Source organism: Helobdella robusta (assembly GCF_000326865.2).
Source record: "Helobdella robusta unplaced genomic scaffold HELROscaffold_28, whole genome shotgun sequence".
Classification (NCBI taxonomy): domain Eukaryota; kingdom Metazoa; phylum Annelida; class Clitellata; order Rhynchobdellida; family Glossiphoniidae; genus Helobdella; species Helobdella robusta.
In genome coordinates this window covers 2,092,930-2,109,523 of record NW_008704435.1, presented here as the reverse complement: position 1 = coordinate 2,109,523, position 16,594 = coordinate 2,092,930, and the positions used below count along the sequence as shown (strand labels likewise).

The 16,594-nt window shown below is 32.4% G+C and overlaps 2 protein-coding genes across 2 annotated transcripts; both read right to left on the bottom strand.

Moving 5' to 3' along the window:
• Positions 1-21: 21 nt before the first annotated feature.
• On the bottom strand, positions 22-2,315 carry HELRODRAFT_174088 (hypothetical protein; the record flags this gene model as incomplete). The annotated part of the gene is made up of 6 exons (XM_009020633.1): positions 22-155; positions 273-398; positions 977-1,103; positions 1,380-1,546; positions 1,757-1,933; positions 2,174-2,315. 6 exons carry the CDS (start codon positions 2,313-2,315, stop codon positions 22-24), a joined length of 873 nt encoding a protein of 290 aa, XP_009018881.1.
• A 691-nt stretch (positions 2,316-3,006) lies between these two features.
• Positions 3,007-6,007, bottom strand: HELRODRAFT_192129 (hypothetical protein; the record flags this gene model as incomplete). The annotated part of the gene is made up of 8 exons (XM_009020632.1): positions 5,727-6,007; positions 5,356-5,434; positions 5,007-5,084; positions 4,584-4,747; positions 3,832-3,963; positions 3,462-3,549; positions 3,205-3,260; positions 3,007-3,100 (listed from the first exon to the last, which is right to left on the bottom strand). The coding sequence occupies exons 1-8, from the start codon at positions 5,921-5,923 to the stop codon at positions 3,007-3,009; spliced, it is 888 nt and encodes a 295-aa protein (XP_009018880.1). The 5' UTR covers positions 5,924-6,007.
• Between the last annotated feature and the right edge of the window lie 10,587 nt (positions 6,008-16,594).

The following is a 16,594-nucleotide window of genomic DNA, read 5'->3' as shown; positions in this document are numbered from 1 at the left end:
TTAATTTTTTTAATACTTAAATTAGATTTTAAGTTTATTTTTCCTGATGTAATCCTGACAACTTTCACAGCATTTCTGGTAAAAGTGTGGACAGTGTTCTAACTTGGCACCAACGCGATCCGCACACCATCTAGCTTTATCGCCATATTCGCAACCTTAGAAATAAAACAAATTTAATTTTAAAATAGTGAAAAAATTCGCAATTGAATTTTGTATTTATCTGGAAGATCAAAATTTTTTTCTTTATTCAAATTTACTACTTAATTACTGACCGACTTTTGATGAATTTTTTAATTTCGGGCAAGTTATACAACAGCGTTGCTCCTCGTCATAGCATTGGTACTTCTTCAGACTCGCACATGCCGGCTGATCACCGCTGGGACAGTCCTTGGAGGTGACTGGAGTTAGAGAATAATTAAAATTCCATGCAAAATTAAACGTTTCAATTCTATACAAAGTTAATGAATTTTAAGAGCTGACGAGTAAGTAATATAAGGAATGGATATTTCAGATGGTGTAGTTATAAAATTTTTGGAGTGATGCAGGTTTTGAAAATTATTTACGACATTTTCTTTCCCCTTCTTCCACATTTATAACAAAATTTGCATTGTGTTTGAAAAAAATACTTTTATTGTATTTGAAAAAAATACATTATACATATATAATGTATTAGTAGTAGTAGTAATAGTAGTAGAATTAGTAGTAGAATTATTATTATTATTATTTTTAGTAGTAGTATTAGTAGTAGTAAAAGTAGCAGAAGCAGTAATAGTGGTTGTAAAAGCACAAGTAGTAGCTAGTAGTTTTGGCAGTAGCAGCAATAGTAGCTTGTAGTAGTAGAAGTAGTAGTAGCAGTAGTAGTAGTAGTAGCAGTAGTAATAGTAAGGAATGTCGTAGTATTATTAGTAGCAGTAGTAGTATTAATAATGGAAGTAGAAGTAGCAGTAACAGAAGTAGTCACAGATTTTGAAATAACCAGTTTGAGCAGATTTTGAAATAACCAAAGTTTGAGCAAGTTTGACAGCAGTTATCCCGCCACTTAGGATCGCTACAAGTGTACCTGGGGCAGCTTTCCTTCGAGAACTTATCGCCGTACGGGCATTCTGTATGAGATTATAAATAATAATAATATTTACAATAATTATAACTGTAATAATAATAATTATTATTATGATTGTTGTTGTTGTTATTATTGTTGTTGTTGAATAATTATTTGTAAATGTAATTAATCAACATTTTATGATATTATGAACAAAATGTTAGCTGAGAAAATAGATAGTTTGATCAATTATTTTTTAAAATTTAAACTTTAAGATTTAAAGGATCTGGGGACACGTTGGTGTAAGAGTTTTGTTGTCTGGCACTGCTATTGTAATGACCAGGTTGGGATTCAAAGAGGCGAATTTTGATGACGAGAATGATTTGTCAGGGTCACTGCAAATGGTCCACAGCAGCTGGCTGAGATGATACGTGAGGGTTGCATTTATAAAGATCAAAACAGAATGGAAAATTTTAGAAAAAAAATTAAAGGGGCCCATCTTTCCATCTAGAAACAAAAAGATGGAACGAGTCAAAAGATGAAAATGTCAACGTAGAATGCTGCTTTCACGTGAGAAATAGTTGAATAAATATTTGTTGAGACAAAGAAAGTTGTCAACTTCTTTAAAATATTATCTATCAGTTTGCATTAGCGGTTTAAAAATACAACTTCATAAAAAAAAATTTAAATTTTTATTCAATTACAATTACAACCAACTTTCAGTCCCGATTTTCTGTTTGATCATCGGACATGTTTCGCAGCAGTCGCTTTTGTAAGGTTCCTCATAACATTTCCACGGGAAGCGATCCATCACATCTTGACAAGATTTGGGACCGTCAGGGTCTCCTAGTTCACTGAACCAATCACCTTTCCTCTCTCCGTACATGCACGTACCTTTGAAAAATTGGTCCAAGGATTTTGTAATATATACGTGTATATAATTTAAAATAAATGTTATTAAGTGATGAAAGGGAAATTACAAAATTTTCTATAAAACATCTTGAGAAAAATAAAAGTAGAATAAAAGTCAACGATTAAAATTTCAAAATGGAAAAAGACAAGAGTGGAAAAAGTAAACAGGAATACATCCATACATTGAAAAACCTCAAACGAACGAAAAATTGTATTTCCAACCTTGACTTTTAGGCACCTTAGAATCACTGACACACTTTCCCTCGCGACACGACTTGCCGCTGGAACATGGCGTGCCATCAGCTGCTCTCTGCAGCACATCTGTGAAAACACATGCCTTCAACTTGGTAAGATAACAGGGCATTCTTTCACAAAGTTTCTCTTCGCTACCCTAAATTTATAAGTTATTTGTTTATTTATAAATATTGAAAAAATTAAATTTTAAGAAAAAGGTTTGTAATGAGTTTGTTGATAGAGTGAATCGTACGATATATTAATACCCCGCATATGGTTGAATCAACGCCGAACAGATGTTTGCATTGCTCCTCTGGCTTGTGTTTTTGTCCTGAAATTATTGTAAATTATTTTTTTACAAATTTCGTGCCAAGCCATTATTTTATTTGCTCATTTTCCCCAAGTTTTAAATTTTTTGAGCAGTTTTTATGTTATAACTTTTATAAGCGCCCAAACTTTTCCATCACAATTAAAATGTTGTTAACGAAACGAGCCTATGAGTTCTTTCAGCCGTTCCGTCATCTCCTTCTGCCAGATGGTGTCGTAAGTTGTCAGCAAGCAGTTGTTGGGATAACTTACAGGTAAAAAATAGACAAAATAATTTAGTTGATTTTATTTGTATGAATGCTTAGTACAACAGCGCAGCTAAAAAATGGTGCTGAGAACATTTTCGTTTTTCATTTATTTTCTCATGTTCAAACAAAGTTTTTACTTGAAAAAATCTAAAAAAGGTGTTCTATGAGGTTGAAAAGCAGTTTTTGAAAATTTATTGTTTACAAATAATTAGCAAACCGCACGCTCCTGGCTAATTAACAAATATTTCACTCTTTTTTACATCCAATGTTCAGCAAACGTAAATCATCTTTCCGATTTAAATATTTCTTATGGTTTGAAACCTCCGAACTGACATCCACTCTGAATGAAGTGTGAACATGTTAAGTAAAATATAAATAGACCTGTTCACTATGCCGAGATGATAACTAATTTCAGACTGGGAGCACGGTGAAAATGAACGAAACCTTTCGGCTATCTGCTTGTTGCAATGGAAATTATTTAGATTATAATTTATCTTTTGCTTTTCAGTTTTTTTATATAAAATGAATGGCATTTTACAAATAAACTCAAAATTGCAATTTTTGAAATTTAGAAACAGTAAGTTTTATTTTAAATAGATACTATTCCCAACTTCATAGATTACAAATGTTTGAAAATCATAATTTCATAAAGAAATATACTGAATCGCATTGAAAATTAGAAAAGAATACGATTCCAAAACCTTCTCATCCATCATATTCCTCAACGAGCCCATGATGAACCCGTTGTTAGGACATGTATTTATTTCACCATCGTTCACAGCACCTAACCTGCATAAAAAAAAATCATTCAAGAGTTTTTTCACTTTTATCAGATGAACAAAAACAATTAGAAAATAATAAAAATGTATCAGAACCAAGTTTACAAATTAAGCGCGAGTTAATTCGCTTAACTTGCCACATCCACCGGCTGATATACTAAATAAAAGTTACATTTCAAGTTTTTCTTGCAAAAGACAAACTTAAACAAACTTCTACGACAAACAAATACGGCCACACATACAAACGTACAGACAATGGCGATCAAGCATCAACATGCAAACATCCCCTCACACGTGTCCTAATTCATGGGCAGCCAGATCGGCTGTTCGGAAAGCGCCATGTTCCTGAGCTATAAATGCTGCATTCTTCCTACATACGGAGGATATAAATGCCAACCCGAGTACACCATTGTTGAGGCTGTATCTAAAATAATACGGGGTGGGAAAAGTAGTTTATGATTTGAGGGTGGAGGTAATGTGATGTAGATGCCCTAACGACAATGATGATGTTGGTGAAGGTGCGAAATTATTATGATCAGCCTATCTGTAGAAACATCTGAATTTTAAAAAGATATTCACTGTTATTTTGAAAAAAAATTATTAGATGGCCAGGAATTGGCTATTTTTCAATGGCTTGTTTTTCGTTTTAAATTTTTTTTCCAAAATTGCGGGTTTTTGCTATTTGGTCTTTAGCCAAGTTTGCTAATCGGTACGCTAATATAAATTGACGACTAGGCTGTTATTCATTAACTCGTGGCTGGTGGTTTTATGGTTTCCAGCTTGAATTTAACCATCAGAATTGCCATCATCATCATCAGCGTAATATCATCATCATCATCATTATTATCATCATCATCATCATCATTGTAATATCATCATAATCATCATCATCATTACTATCATCATCACCATCATTATCATCATCATCACAGTCTTCATGATTATCAAAACTACGTTCACATCATCATTATCATAACGTTATCGTCACCATCACCACCATCGTTATCGTCCTCATCATTGACAACAACGACAAAATATATTTACCTAGTAAAAACACCAGCGGCGTCAAACTTCGGAAAGTTCCTGGCCCGAGTCATGTTGTCGTTGTCGAACCACCTCACCATATCATAGTAAACTGCGTAGCCATCAACAGTGTTTTGGTTGATCTTGAAATTCGGAGATTCAATAAACTCCAAATCGCTCTTCTCCTAGAGATGTTATGACGATGCAAAGATCAGATTTTAATCCAAAAAAAAAATACTGTAAAAATAACGGTGGTGGTCATGAAATTGATTAGGATGATTAGGTCGGTGATGAGGTGAGAGCGAGTATCAATATATAATTTCCTCTACGTAAATTTTTTTTGTCCTGTATACATTGCATTCATTTTGTAATACTGTCTTGCATGTTTAGCGGATTCTACGTCTGACAGATTCAAGTTTTTTTTTAAAGATTAAAAAAAACAACCTTTGATATGTACATGCCAGTTAAGACAACTCGAACGGAAAATCCAGGAATATGAGCTTTCATGTAGCGATTGTTCATCTGTAAATAAATAAATTTTTTACTTGTTATTGACTAATTAATTTATTCACTAATTATTAGTTAATTAGTTAATTAGTTTGCTAAATTTTCACATTCCCCCATTTAAATTCGTTGTATTAAGTTCAATAAGGGTTATTTTGTGATTTAATCTTCAAATAAGCTTGTTCTAATTAGTTGGAGGCTGTCCTATCTTAAATACACTACATTTTTTGTAAGTTTAACTTATAAAATTTGTCTTCAGTTGAAATTATTTAAAAAAAACTTGACGAACTTCATTGACTACGTGTGCGTAGAAGTGCTTGATGCTTTCAATAGCTTTGGCCTCGTCGTTCCTATGAAAGTTCATCCAGCTGAAGTTTTTGAATATAATTGAAAAGAAATTTACTTATTTTAATCTGTTTCATGATTAGTAAAATTTTTCTAAATAAAAATCTAATATTTATATCAATATTTTTATAACAATCAAAATCTAACAAACATACAAGAACGAATTTTGCAGCGCAATACAAAATTACATGTCGCCTGCTTGTTAGAGGGTCATGAATAATTTTTAATAAATTCAAACGAAAAACAATGCCTTTAAATTTACACTAGGTCAGACATTTAGATGATTTACATAAACTGAATCTTCAAAAACCTCACTTTCTGTATATCGTATGATCGGTGACCACGAAGAAGTCAATTACGGCTTTGACTTGGTTGGACCGTTTCAACGGAGTCTCGACTTTGGAGAACATCGGCTCAAGCACATTTCGACCTGATTCAGCAGCAGCATAAGAAAGAATACTCAAAACTGAACATTCTAATAATGTGATTAATAATTTGGAAAAAAAGCTCATTTCAATTTAATTTTATAACTCTGCTTGACGGTTTAATTTTTGTTACAAAATTACATTTGAAGAGTTTAATTGAAAATTTTATTTTATTTATTGTTTCAGCAAATGTAATAATTTCAATTTTATTTGGTTCAGTTATATAGCATGTCAACATCAAACTAACAATTTTTTTAGTTGAGGTAAATCAGTTTTTCTAGTGAGCCACACTGCAAACAACACACAACACACCACGCAATATTTGTACAGCGTTACTATAGATCTGCTTTTATTCTTTTTATTATTTTCCGAGGATAATTATTTTAATAATAATAATAATAATATAACTCAGATTTAATAACTAACATCATCACTACTACTAGAACTACTACTACTACTAGAACTACTACTACTACTACTACTACTACTACTACACTACTATTATTATTATTACTACTACTACTACCACTACTACTGCTACAGCTACTACTAATTTTTCCAACAGTGGTCTTAGCACTGTTGGAAATAAACGGCATTAATTCTATAAAACATAAACATAAAGAAATGATGGGCGTGAAAAACATATGCCCATATCTAAATGAAATAAAATGTTATTATAATATCATTATATATGATGCTTTTTCAAAAACAGAAATAAACACACACACATACACACACTCACTTATATACTTCTAAATAAAATAAAATAAAGATGTACGTTAGTGATGACTGTTACTATAATGGCTATTACTGCTATACTAAAAGAATGAATACTTGAGAGATCTGAAAAGATTCAGCAGCATGGATCGACGGATGTTCAAGAAAGGTTTAAAAAATCATCTATTCAACAATTCATAGCGATGCTTCGAATGTTATTCTGGAGAGGCGCTATACAAGTCATCAGATACAATACAATAAAATACAATACAATAAAATACAATACAATAAAATACAATACAATACAATACAATACAATACAATACAATATACCAATATCATTGTATATTAATTTTTTTTTATTATTTAATAATGTTAACGAGGTTGAATTTGAAATTTTGGCTGGAGGCCTTGAGGTAAAAAAGAAGCAAAGATAACTTATTATTTAAAAAAAAATACCACTATTAATCAGGGGCGCAGAGAATGAGTGAGCATCTTTGAGATTGAAACCCCCCACGGTAGACGTATTTGTTATTTTTTTAAATTAAATTTCCTCAACCATCTATTAAATTTTGGTTTAAAATTTGTGCATACCCTTCACGAAACTGCAATGTTTTGTAAAATTAGATCAAAGAATACAAACTTGGATAAACCAATCATGAACAAAAATTGAAATTAACAAAAGACGGTTGATAAATTTCTTTTTAAAAATCATAGCACCTCACAAAAGATTTCAAACTACGACACTACTATTAATATCTACATCATGTTGATATCTATGTTGTTGTTGTTGACGTGGCACGTTGTTTTTGGCTCTCGTGTATTTCGTATTTTTCCGTATTAATAATAATGCTTTGTTTTCAATATTTTGTTTTCTTTTAATTCATCAGTTTCTGTAGTCTGACTAGAACTTCAAAACATTAGAGGTTTGTTGAAAGTTTCACACGGCTTTGCTTAAACTTTGAGTGAAGATACCTCGTTTCGGTCATTTTTAACCTTATTCTCGTTTTGGCAGACCAAGGCTGACGACAATGTTAAAACAACAAAAGGCATAGGTTTAAAATCTGCTCTCTTTGGTGTTAAATGTTGCCCATGTAAGAATAATTATAATGCCAATTTACCGGAATATTTCACGCAAATTTTAATGAATTTACAAACCGGAAGTTCGTTTGTGATGGCTGTGTTAAACTGTTGGATGGATTTTGTTGTCTCATCCAACCTGCTATTGCTAAAAATGACATTAGTGATAAAATTCGTTTTGACATCAAAAAACTATCAGTAACAGTTGAAAGGTAGCTAGAATTGTTGATGCAGTGTGTGGGTTTCAATGTAAATAAGTCCCCGCCTTTTACATGCAAAGAGAGTGATGCGTTGGTTCGCGCGTGTTTACACAATTTGTTCTGAAGCCGTGATTATTGTTGTTATTGTTGTTGTTGTTACTGCTGTCTTCGTTGATGATTTTGCTTAAACCTTTCGCTAAAGTGTTCGCGTTGTTTGCGTATGGCATGGTGAGTAGGATGTTGTCTCCTTCTGTTTTGTTGTTCTCGATTGTTGGATTGTTGACTTGGTGGCTTATTGTGATCAGTGGGTAGTTGTTGGGTGGAATCAACTTGTACGGAAAAATGATATTTTATTATTATAACAAAAACAGATAATAATAACCATTTTAAACTATTAAAGGTTATAAATTATGTGCTGACTAGATTGCACTTGCTAAATCCACAAAATGTCGGTTAAATATAATTTGATAGTGTCAATAAAAATAACATGTAAATAGACACACGCGTCAATACTGATGCCAATGGTGTTGAAACTGGAGCAGGAATGAGAAAAAGTCCAAAAAAGAATATTTTCTAGAACTCCATCTGAATGGAGAAATATTTTTTTCCTCAAACATTCGAACAACGTATCGCCAGGTGGAGATGTTGTTTGAGAAGAGTTAAGTTGTAGAATTCAACGTATGTCGCTCGTAGGCATTGTTTAACGATCAGCCATAATTAAACACAATCGCTAAGAGGACAATTATAATCACTGTACATTCATTAATAAGTTCGAATTATTATTCAAATTTTATTTCTATTTATTACCCAACACGAGTGTATGATCAGCATAAGCAACATACAGACAGACCGGTGTAAACATTGCCATTCACCGTATCATCAGCGTAGATGATAACGTTAACCTTTGACCTTACAGTGACCTCTTGCTTCTGTCTATTTATAGTGCACCTATATAAATGACAACGTTAACCTTTGACCTTACAGTGACCTCTTGCTTCTGTCTATTTATAGGTGCACGACGATAACCACGTGTTAACGAGTTTAACGAAACTTGCTGGCAGGATGTATTTAAAGAATGATTAAGATGAAACCTTTTAACACGTTTTAATAAAAGATGGTCTGGTGATGATGATGATGATGATGATGATAATGATATGGTGATGATGATGATAATGATCTGGTAATGATGATGATGATGATGATCTGGTGATGATGATGATAATGATCTGGTGATGATGATGATAATGATCTGGTAATGATGATGATAATGATCTGGCGATGATGATTTGTATCATTTTACACTGCATGTCTGGGCAATAAAGAAAGGCTCCTAAAATTAAAACCAATTTTATTAGCAGTTAATTAAATGGCAGTCTGATTGCTGAGGGATAAACAACGACATACTGGCTGAACGTTGGAGTGATTTTCAACAATAACAACTGCAACAACAACCACATCGGCTTCTGTTAAAATTTTATGAACAAATAACTTTCAAAACATGTTCAGCCTTAGAGATATTTAAACTCATACAAGATAAAATCATACATAATGTTTGAATAAACATGATTCCACAAACAAAACATTTAAAGGTAGTTTTATTTTTGTATAGCATTAGTTATAAAACAAATAAGCAATCAACTAGAGATAAAATCCTACAAATTTTTAAGAAATTAAAAAATGATATCGCAGTCGACAGGGTTCGAACCTGTGCGGGCAGAGCCCAATAGATTTCAAGTCTATCGCCTTAACCACTCGGCCACGACTGCCCATGGTTTAATTGTCTCAACATGTGTTCATGCTCATTGAAGGAAGATTATTGCTCATAATTCATTTCTTTCTCTTTGTCATTAAATTATTTTTGTTTCAGCTCATAACTTAACATAATTTTAGTGGGCACAAATCAAAAGTTCGTATGCCCACTTTTAATAAAGTTCATTATTAACATTAATAATCATGAATTTGAGAGTGTCTTGCAATTTATCTCGATAAACGCTAGGCTAGTGGCTAGTATAATTTAATTATACTTAAATATATATATTATATAATAATTATATACTAGTAAATTAATATAATACTACCCCACATAGTATAATTATATAATAATTATAGTAAGCGGGATAGAGAGAAATACTTTTTCTTTCTCATGCCTTGTTCTTTCATGACATTGGCGACCATCGACCTCCACAAAACCCGATCTTGAACACTTTGCAAGAGTTGAAATGTGGTGATATTCAACAAGTGACACAAGGACTTCACGAATGTTGTTCGTTGTTGACCGCGATCTCTTCTCCCCGCAATCTTTCCAGTAGTTGTTAGATTTTCCATTCTTTCCTTCCGCATGATGTAATCAATAAAACTAACTGCCCCCGTCGGATTATCTGTAGTAATTTTCCCTCTTCATAACCGGACTGTTTTAATACATCGTCATTCGAAGTATGAGAGATCCAAACAATTTTCATAATTCTTCTCAAAAACCACATCTCAGCAGCGTTAATTTTTTTTCCAATTTCTTTAGAAATTGTTCAGAACTCAGAGCCGTAAGTTAGCACAGGAAAAATGTAACATCCTAACAGTTTTAATTTTGTTGCTATTCTAATTTTACTGTTGGTGAGGATGTTTTTCATTTTAGAATATGCATCTTTCGCCATAGCTATTCTTCTTTTGATATCCATATCCCATTTACAACCTGAGGTAATCAGACTTCCAAGATAATTGAAGCTGTTAACTTGTTTTACCTGTTTAACGTTAATGATTATGGAGCAGGTTGGGGCGATTTTGCTTTTACTGATAACCATGCACTCTGTTTTGTTGATGTTAATTTGCAGGCTTTTAGTTTCACTTTCAAAAACCAATTTGGTAACAATTGTTTGCAGTTTTTCCATTGAGTCTGCCATAAGAGCTGTATCATCGGCATATCTTACATTGTTTATATATAGATATTCCAGGTAGATCTTCTATCTTTCTCGCGCGCGAGGATCTCACTATAGAGATTGTACAGGCCTGTGGAGAATGCACAGCCTTGAGAGAAATACTAAAGTGGAATTAATAGGTGTTAATTAATTAAAATTAATAGTGAATAATTGATCTGACAATTGATGAAAAATTACTGTTTTTTTTAAATTAATATTTTAGTGTATTTATTCTTCAAATAGAGTGCTTCGAAAACAAATAATTTAAACAACAAAAATATCAAAGCAAGTTCGTGAATTAACTATAAAATGGCCACCGGACGTTTGTAAACACGAGCTCCCACCAGGAATCCATTTTTAATTAAACGAGTGCATGTGTAGCGCCTATCTTTTTTATTATCGCCCTATCTATCTATATGTATTCTATGCGTGTGACCTTTAATATTTTTGGTCTTTGATGTTCTGACATTGAATTTCTTTGTTTAACCGCGTTGCAAATAGGAAATGGATTAAAGGTCAGAAATTGAAGATGTGAAGTAAAAAACTTCCAAATAAAATTTATTTATTTATTCATCCTTTCATTTATTTACTTGAAAAATAAGTTTAAAAAGAATTTTCAACGCCTTAATGAATATGTTTTTATAAAAATATAATATACAATGAATGTTCAACTTCTAATTATTGTTTAAAAAAATTCATTCATTTGATTATTATTACAAAAATTGAATCAACTTAAATTCGAATGCTTCCGAAATAAGCTGCTAACCAACGTATCTTCTTAGAATGTTATTCAACGATAATAAATAGTTTGTAGATCTAATTGTTTTCATCGTTATTCTGATCTATTTGCTAATCGTTCTTGTGCCAAATATTAAAATTACACCAACACATTTAATGTTTTTTAAAAACACACAAATACACACAAACATACACATATACTAACGCGCACACACACACATATACATATACATGTATGTGTACATTAGTGCGGACGTATGTTAAACACGCGTATGTGAAATGTATCAAGGGACACAACAATACAATACGATACAATGCAATGTACCAATACAATACTATACAATACAAAAGAGTGCGGATGGTTTGGAGTGCATTCATCATTGTGTGATGTACACATATTGAGATTGTTTGTTGACGTATACTCGGGTACAAACCATGTAAAGACAATGCCAAAACTTGTATTATACATACACACCCACCCACCTACACAAACACACACACACACACAAAGCCAAGAATTGTCTTGTATTGTACACATACACAAGTGTTGTAATCAAAAAATAACAATCAAATCTATGAACGTAAACGTTCATAGATTTGATTGTTATTTTTACGATACATCGATACGATTTACACCAGTTGAATGCATGTGTTCAAATTCATGCAAATATAAATTATTACTGTATGCATCATATATAAGCTTTAGTAAATTGACCATACGATTGTATTTAATTACAAATTAAAATACAATTATAATAAAAACTAATGACTAAAAACTTGCCAATTTTAAATAAAACATTACAATACAAACAATATATCTCAATATACGTCAAGAGTGAACATCTTGTTGCTAATTTTAGTTAATCAATTTTTTTAACTTGTAACAAAGCAACAAAAATTTATTGAGATTAATACATGGGACTGAGTTTATTAGCGGATGTAAATCATTCGACATCCAAGCAGCCACAGCCAGCTGCCATATTCGATTCATCGCTTGTGTTTATAGGATAGATGCATTGTAAGCAAATAATTTAGCTATGTGCGAGAGACGAGTTTATAAATATATGCATGTCTAAATATAACATATTCGTTCATGAATTTATATTAATTATACGCATTAAAGATGGACAGACACACATTCACACACATACACACGTACACACACACACACAATATATAAATATATATCTTTATAAGTGTTTGTATTGTATATACACACGTAAATGTGTTGATTGGTGAGCTATCTAAACATAGGAAGGTATATCGCTGAGGAATAAACAATTGAATGCCTTGTTCTTCTTCTTCGTGCCTGTGAATGAGTGGAAAGATGGTGGATGGGGATGGATGGATGGATGGATGGATGGATGGATGGATGGATGGATGGATGGATGGATGGATGGAGAGAGAGAGGGACGGACGCACAGACGGACGACACAGTTATACGTAATAAAATAAAAATACTACAATGATTGTATGATACACACATACACACTAATTTTTTTTCAACAATCATTTCACATCCTCAAAAAGTCCATAACCGCGTTTTACGGTTATGGACCGTAAAACGCGGTCGACACAATTAACTCTTATGTGCATGTTCACCTCCTTAGGTAAATTGCATGTTCACCTCCTTAGGTAAATTGCATGTTCACCTCCTTAGGTAAATTGCATGTTCACCTCCTTAAATGAATTGCATGTTCACTTTCTCGGATGAATTACATGTTCACTTCTTTAGGTGAATTGCATGTTCACTTCCTTAGATGAAATTATAATTGGAATAAGTGGAGGTTCATCATAAACACGTGGGCAAACCGGAATATTGTTTGATGCTCATTGTGGTTGTTGTTGTTGTTGGGCTAGTTAGATTTGGTGTGCAACACAGGCGTGTGTGTGCGTGTGTGTGTATATGTATGTATGTATATGTGTGTTTGTATATGTGTGTGTTTGTATGTGTGTGTGTGTTTGTATGTGTGTGTGTGTGTTTGTATGTGTGTGTGTTTGTATGTGTGTGTTTGTATATGTGTTTGTGTTTGTATGTGTGTGTGTGTGTGTTTGTATGTTTGTGTGTTTGTGTGTGTGTGTGTGTGTGTCGTGAGTTGTTTACATTAGATGTTCACTCTGGCGTGTGTTGAGATGTATGTTTTGTATGTTTTGTTTTATTTTAAGTTGTCAAGTTTATTGTGCATGTTGACCGTAAATTCTAGTGGTTTGATATGTGTGAAAATGTGTGTGTAGGAACGCGTGTGTATACAAGTGTGTGATTGTGTGTGTGTGTGTGTGTGTATTTTTCTCACAGATGTGTGTCGTGATTCACTGTGTTTTTCTTTTTATCCAGTTTAAGTAACATAAAATATAAATGGCCTATATTAGTGTTACATACTCTTAGCATTAAAATTAAAAATCTAACAACAATATTATTATTGAAAATGATGATAATAAAATTTATAAAATAATAAAATTGATGAAAATGATAAAAAAATAAATTGATTGTAATAAAGTCTTGTAGATAAGTTTAATATCGTAGATAACATCTCATGGGCGTATTTTCATTCCATGCATTGACTAGTAACTTGTGGGTGAGGCGTGATTTGGATTAGGACTTTTAAATGAAACTTGGAAGGTGTTCGTGTGTTTATCTGGTTGGGTCTGTATGTGTGTGTGTGTGTGTTTGTCTATGGTCTTTGTTTATGTGTATGTTTGTTTGCTTGTATGTGTTTGTTTGCTTGTATGTGTTTGTTTGTGTGTGTTTGTTTGTATGCTTGTGTGTGTGTTTGTTTGTGTGTTCGTATGTTTGTTGATGTGTGTGCTTACGAGTTGTGTGTGAGTTTTTGTGTTATGTATGTGTGTGTATGTGTGTGTTTGTCAAAATGTTCACGTGTGTTTTTGTGCCTGTGTGTATGTATGTCTGTGTGTGTGTGTTTGTGTGTTAGGTCGAGAGCATTTCTGCATTTCTAATACCACATGCTTGTCGACCTGGGCGGTTGTTGTGTGTGTGAATATATGTAGGAAAGAAATGAACTGGAAAAAATTGATAAATGGAAAAAAAATTACTAAGAAAATTAATGAATGAAAGAATGAAAGAATTATAAGAAAAAATAGAAAAAAATGTAGAGAATGTACAAATACTTGAAATATAAAGGAATAAATTATTAAACAAACAAACAAACGAACGAACGAACGAACGAACAAACGAACGAACGAACGAACGAACTAACAAACAAACGTTAGATAAGCCGGAAAGATAAGTAGATAGATGGCATGATACCAACAAGATGACAGCCTGATTGAATGTATAATGCGGGCCCTGATGGCCTCCATTGTATGTAACTTGCACGTATTCATTGAAATTAACGCGTTTTAAAGATTTTCCGGATAAAAAAGAGTTTAAAGAACACAAATAAGGGCACAAAAAATTTACTAAATAATAAAATCTGGCAAAATTACTTTTAAATAACTAATAAACAATACGAATTAAAAGTTATCTTATAGATAGATAGTACCTTATAATAATACTAAATCAAAGAAAAATAAAATTGAAGAAAGTAATTTAATTATAGAAAGTTAGTTTGATTGATTAAAACATTAAAAGCTTTACTTATGACAAACGCATTTGAAGAAACCACAAAGCAACAATATTTAGAGTATTACCAACATTAAAAAGAAACAGCCAAACCCTTTAAAACCAACAATAAAATAAAAAATTTTAGAAAGAAATTCTGAAAAAACTATTAAAACAAAGTTGAAAATTGAACGATAAAAATTAAAAATCACTTGTAAAGGAAAGGAAGACAGGAAATAATAAATGTAACAGAATTGCCGAGAAAAATATTGACCAGTCACTGACACCCAGCCAGCTCCTAGCAGCAATTAACACTGCCAGCCAGACGTGATTGAATGTCAGGTTTCTTCTTAACACTTTCAAAATTACTACAACCAGACAGCTGAAAAACAGCAGACACATGAACTGGCTGGTGTTAATAGACTATTCAGTTTCATTTTATCTATCTATTCGAGAATGGTATGCGTGCGTGGGTAAGCTTCGGGTTTTTAAGCCTCCTTAGCCAAAAGTATCAAAATTTTTGATTAAATATTTTTGTTTAAATTTAATTTTTTAATCAATCTAGCAAAATCAGCAAAAGTTTTTTTATTAAATTATTACCATTATGATGGATTATTAATATTGGTAATTCTTTTTAAACTAAACTTTCAGAAAGTTGTCCGTGAGATGGGATGGTTCTCAATGCATTCGAACCCGGTTTCCGAGACAGAGTTCTGGTTTGCATGTGAGTGGATGTTTAAAAAAAGGGTAGATTGAATAGGCAGAAGAACCATTAGACTTCTTTAACATTTTTTAGTCAGTTTTGTTGTTGGAATATCGGAACAAAATCATAAAAAAAACAACAAGAAGCAAACAGTGCGCATTTTATTCATTACCGCCACAAGATGCATCTTATGTATAAGAACTACATAAAAATAAACAAATTTCATCAAAAAAATATGTATAGATCAGTAAAAATATGCTACAAAAAAAAGAAAAATAAATAATTTTAATAAAAAAAGGAAATAAATAATGTTGATATTTGTGTTGTAATTTATATAAAGTAACGTTCTATTGATTGATATAAAAGAAGAGTTGTCTACATATACACACAAATAAGTTTGACCTTATTAATGAACTTTAGTGTCATGATTGGCTGATTAGCCCATGCGGTCACTTCACATACTACCAAAGGATATTTTACGCTTATGAGCAGCAAGTTAAGTAGCGTGAGTGACATATGGAAATGAATTGAATGGATTTTTGAAGGGGATTAAGATGACTATGCCCAAGTCCATGCAGGTACCTAGTGTCAACTAACTGTGAATGTGGAATTATGAAATGTTTCGTGTGTTTGTGTGCCTGTGTGTGTGTATTTGTGTGCATGTGTGTGTGTTTGTGTGCGTGCATCTGTGTGTATGTGTACTACGAATGTGTGGATGTGTGTGTATTCATAAGTATGTTTGTGTATGTGTTTCTGGTTGTGTGTGTGTGTGTTTTTTTTAATGAGAGATAAAAGAAGATAGTGCACATACACACACACACAAACAGACATACGCACACACAAATGCACACA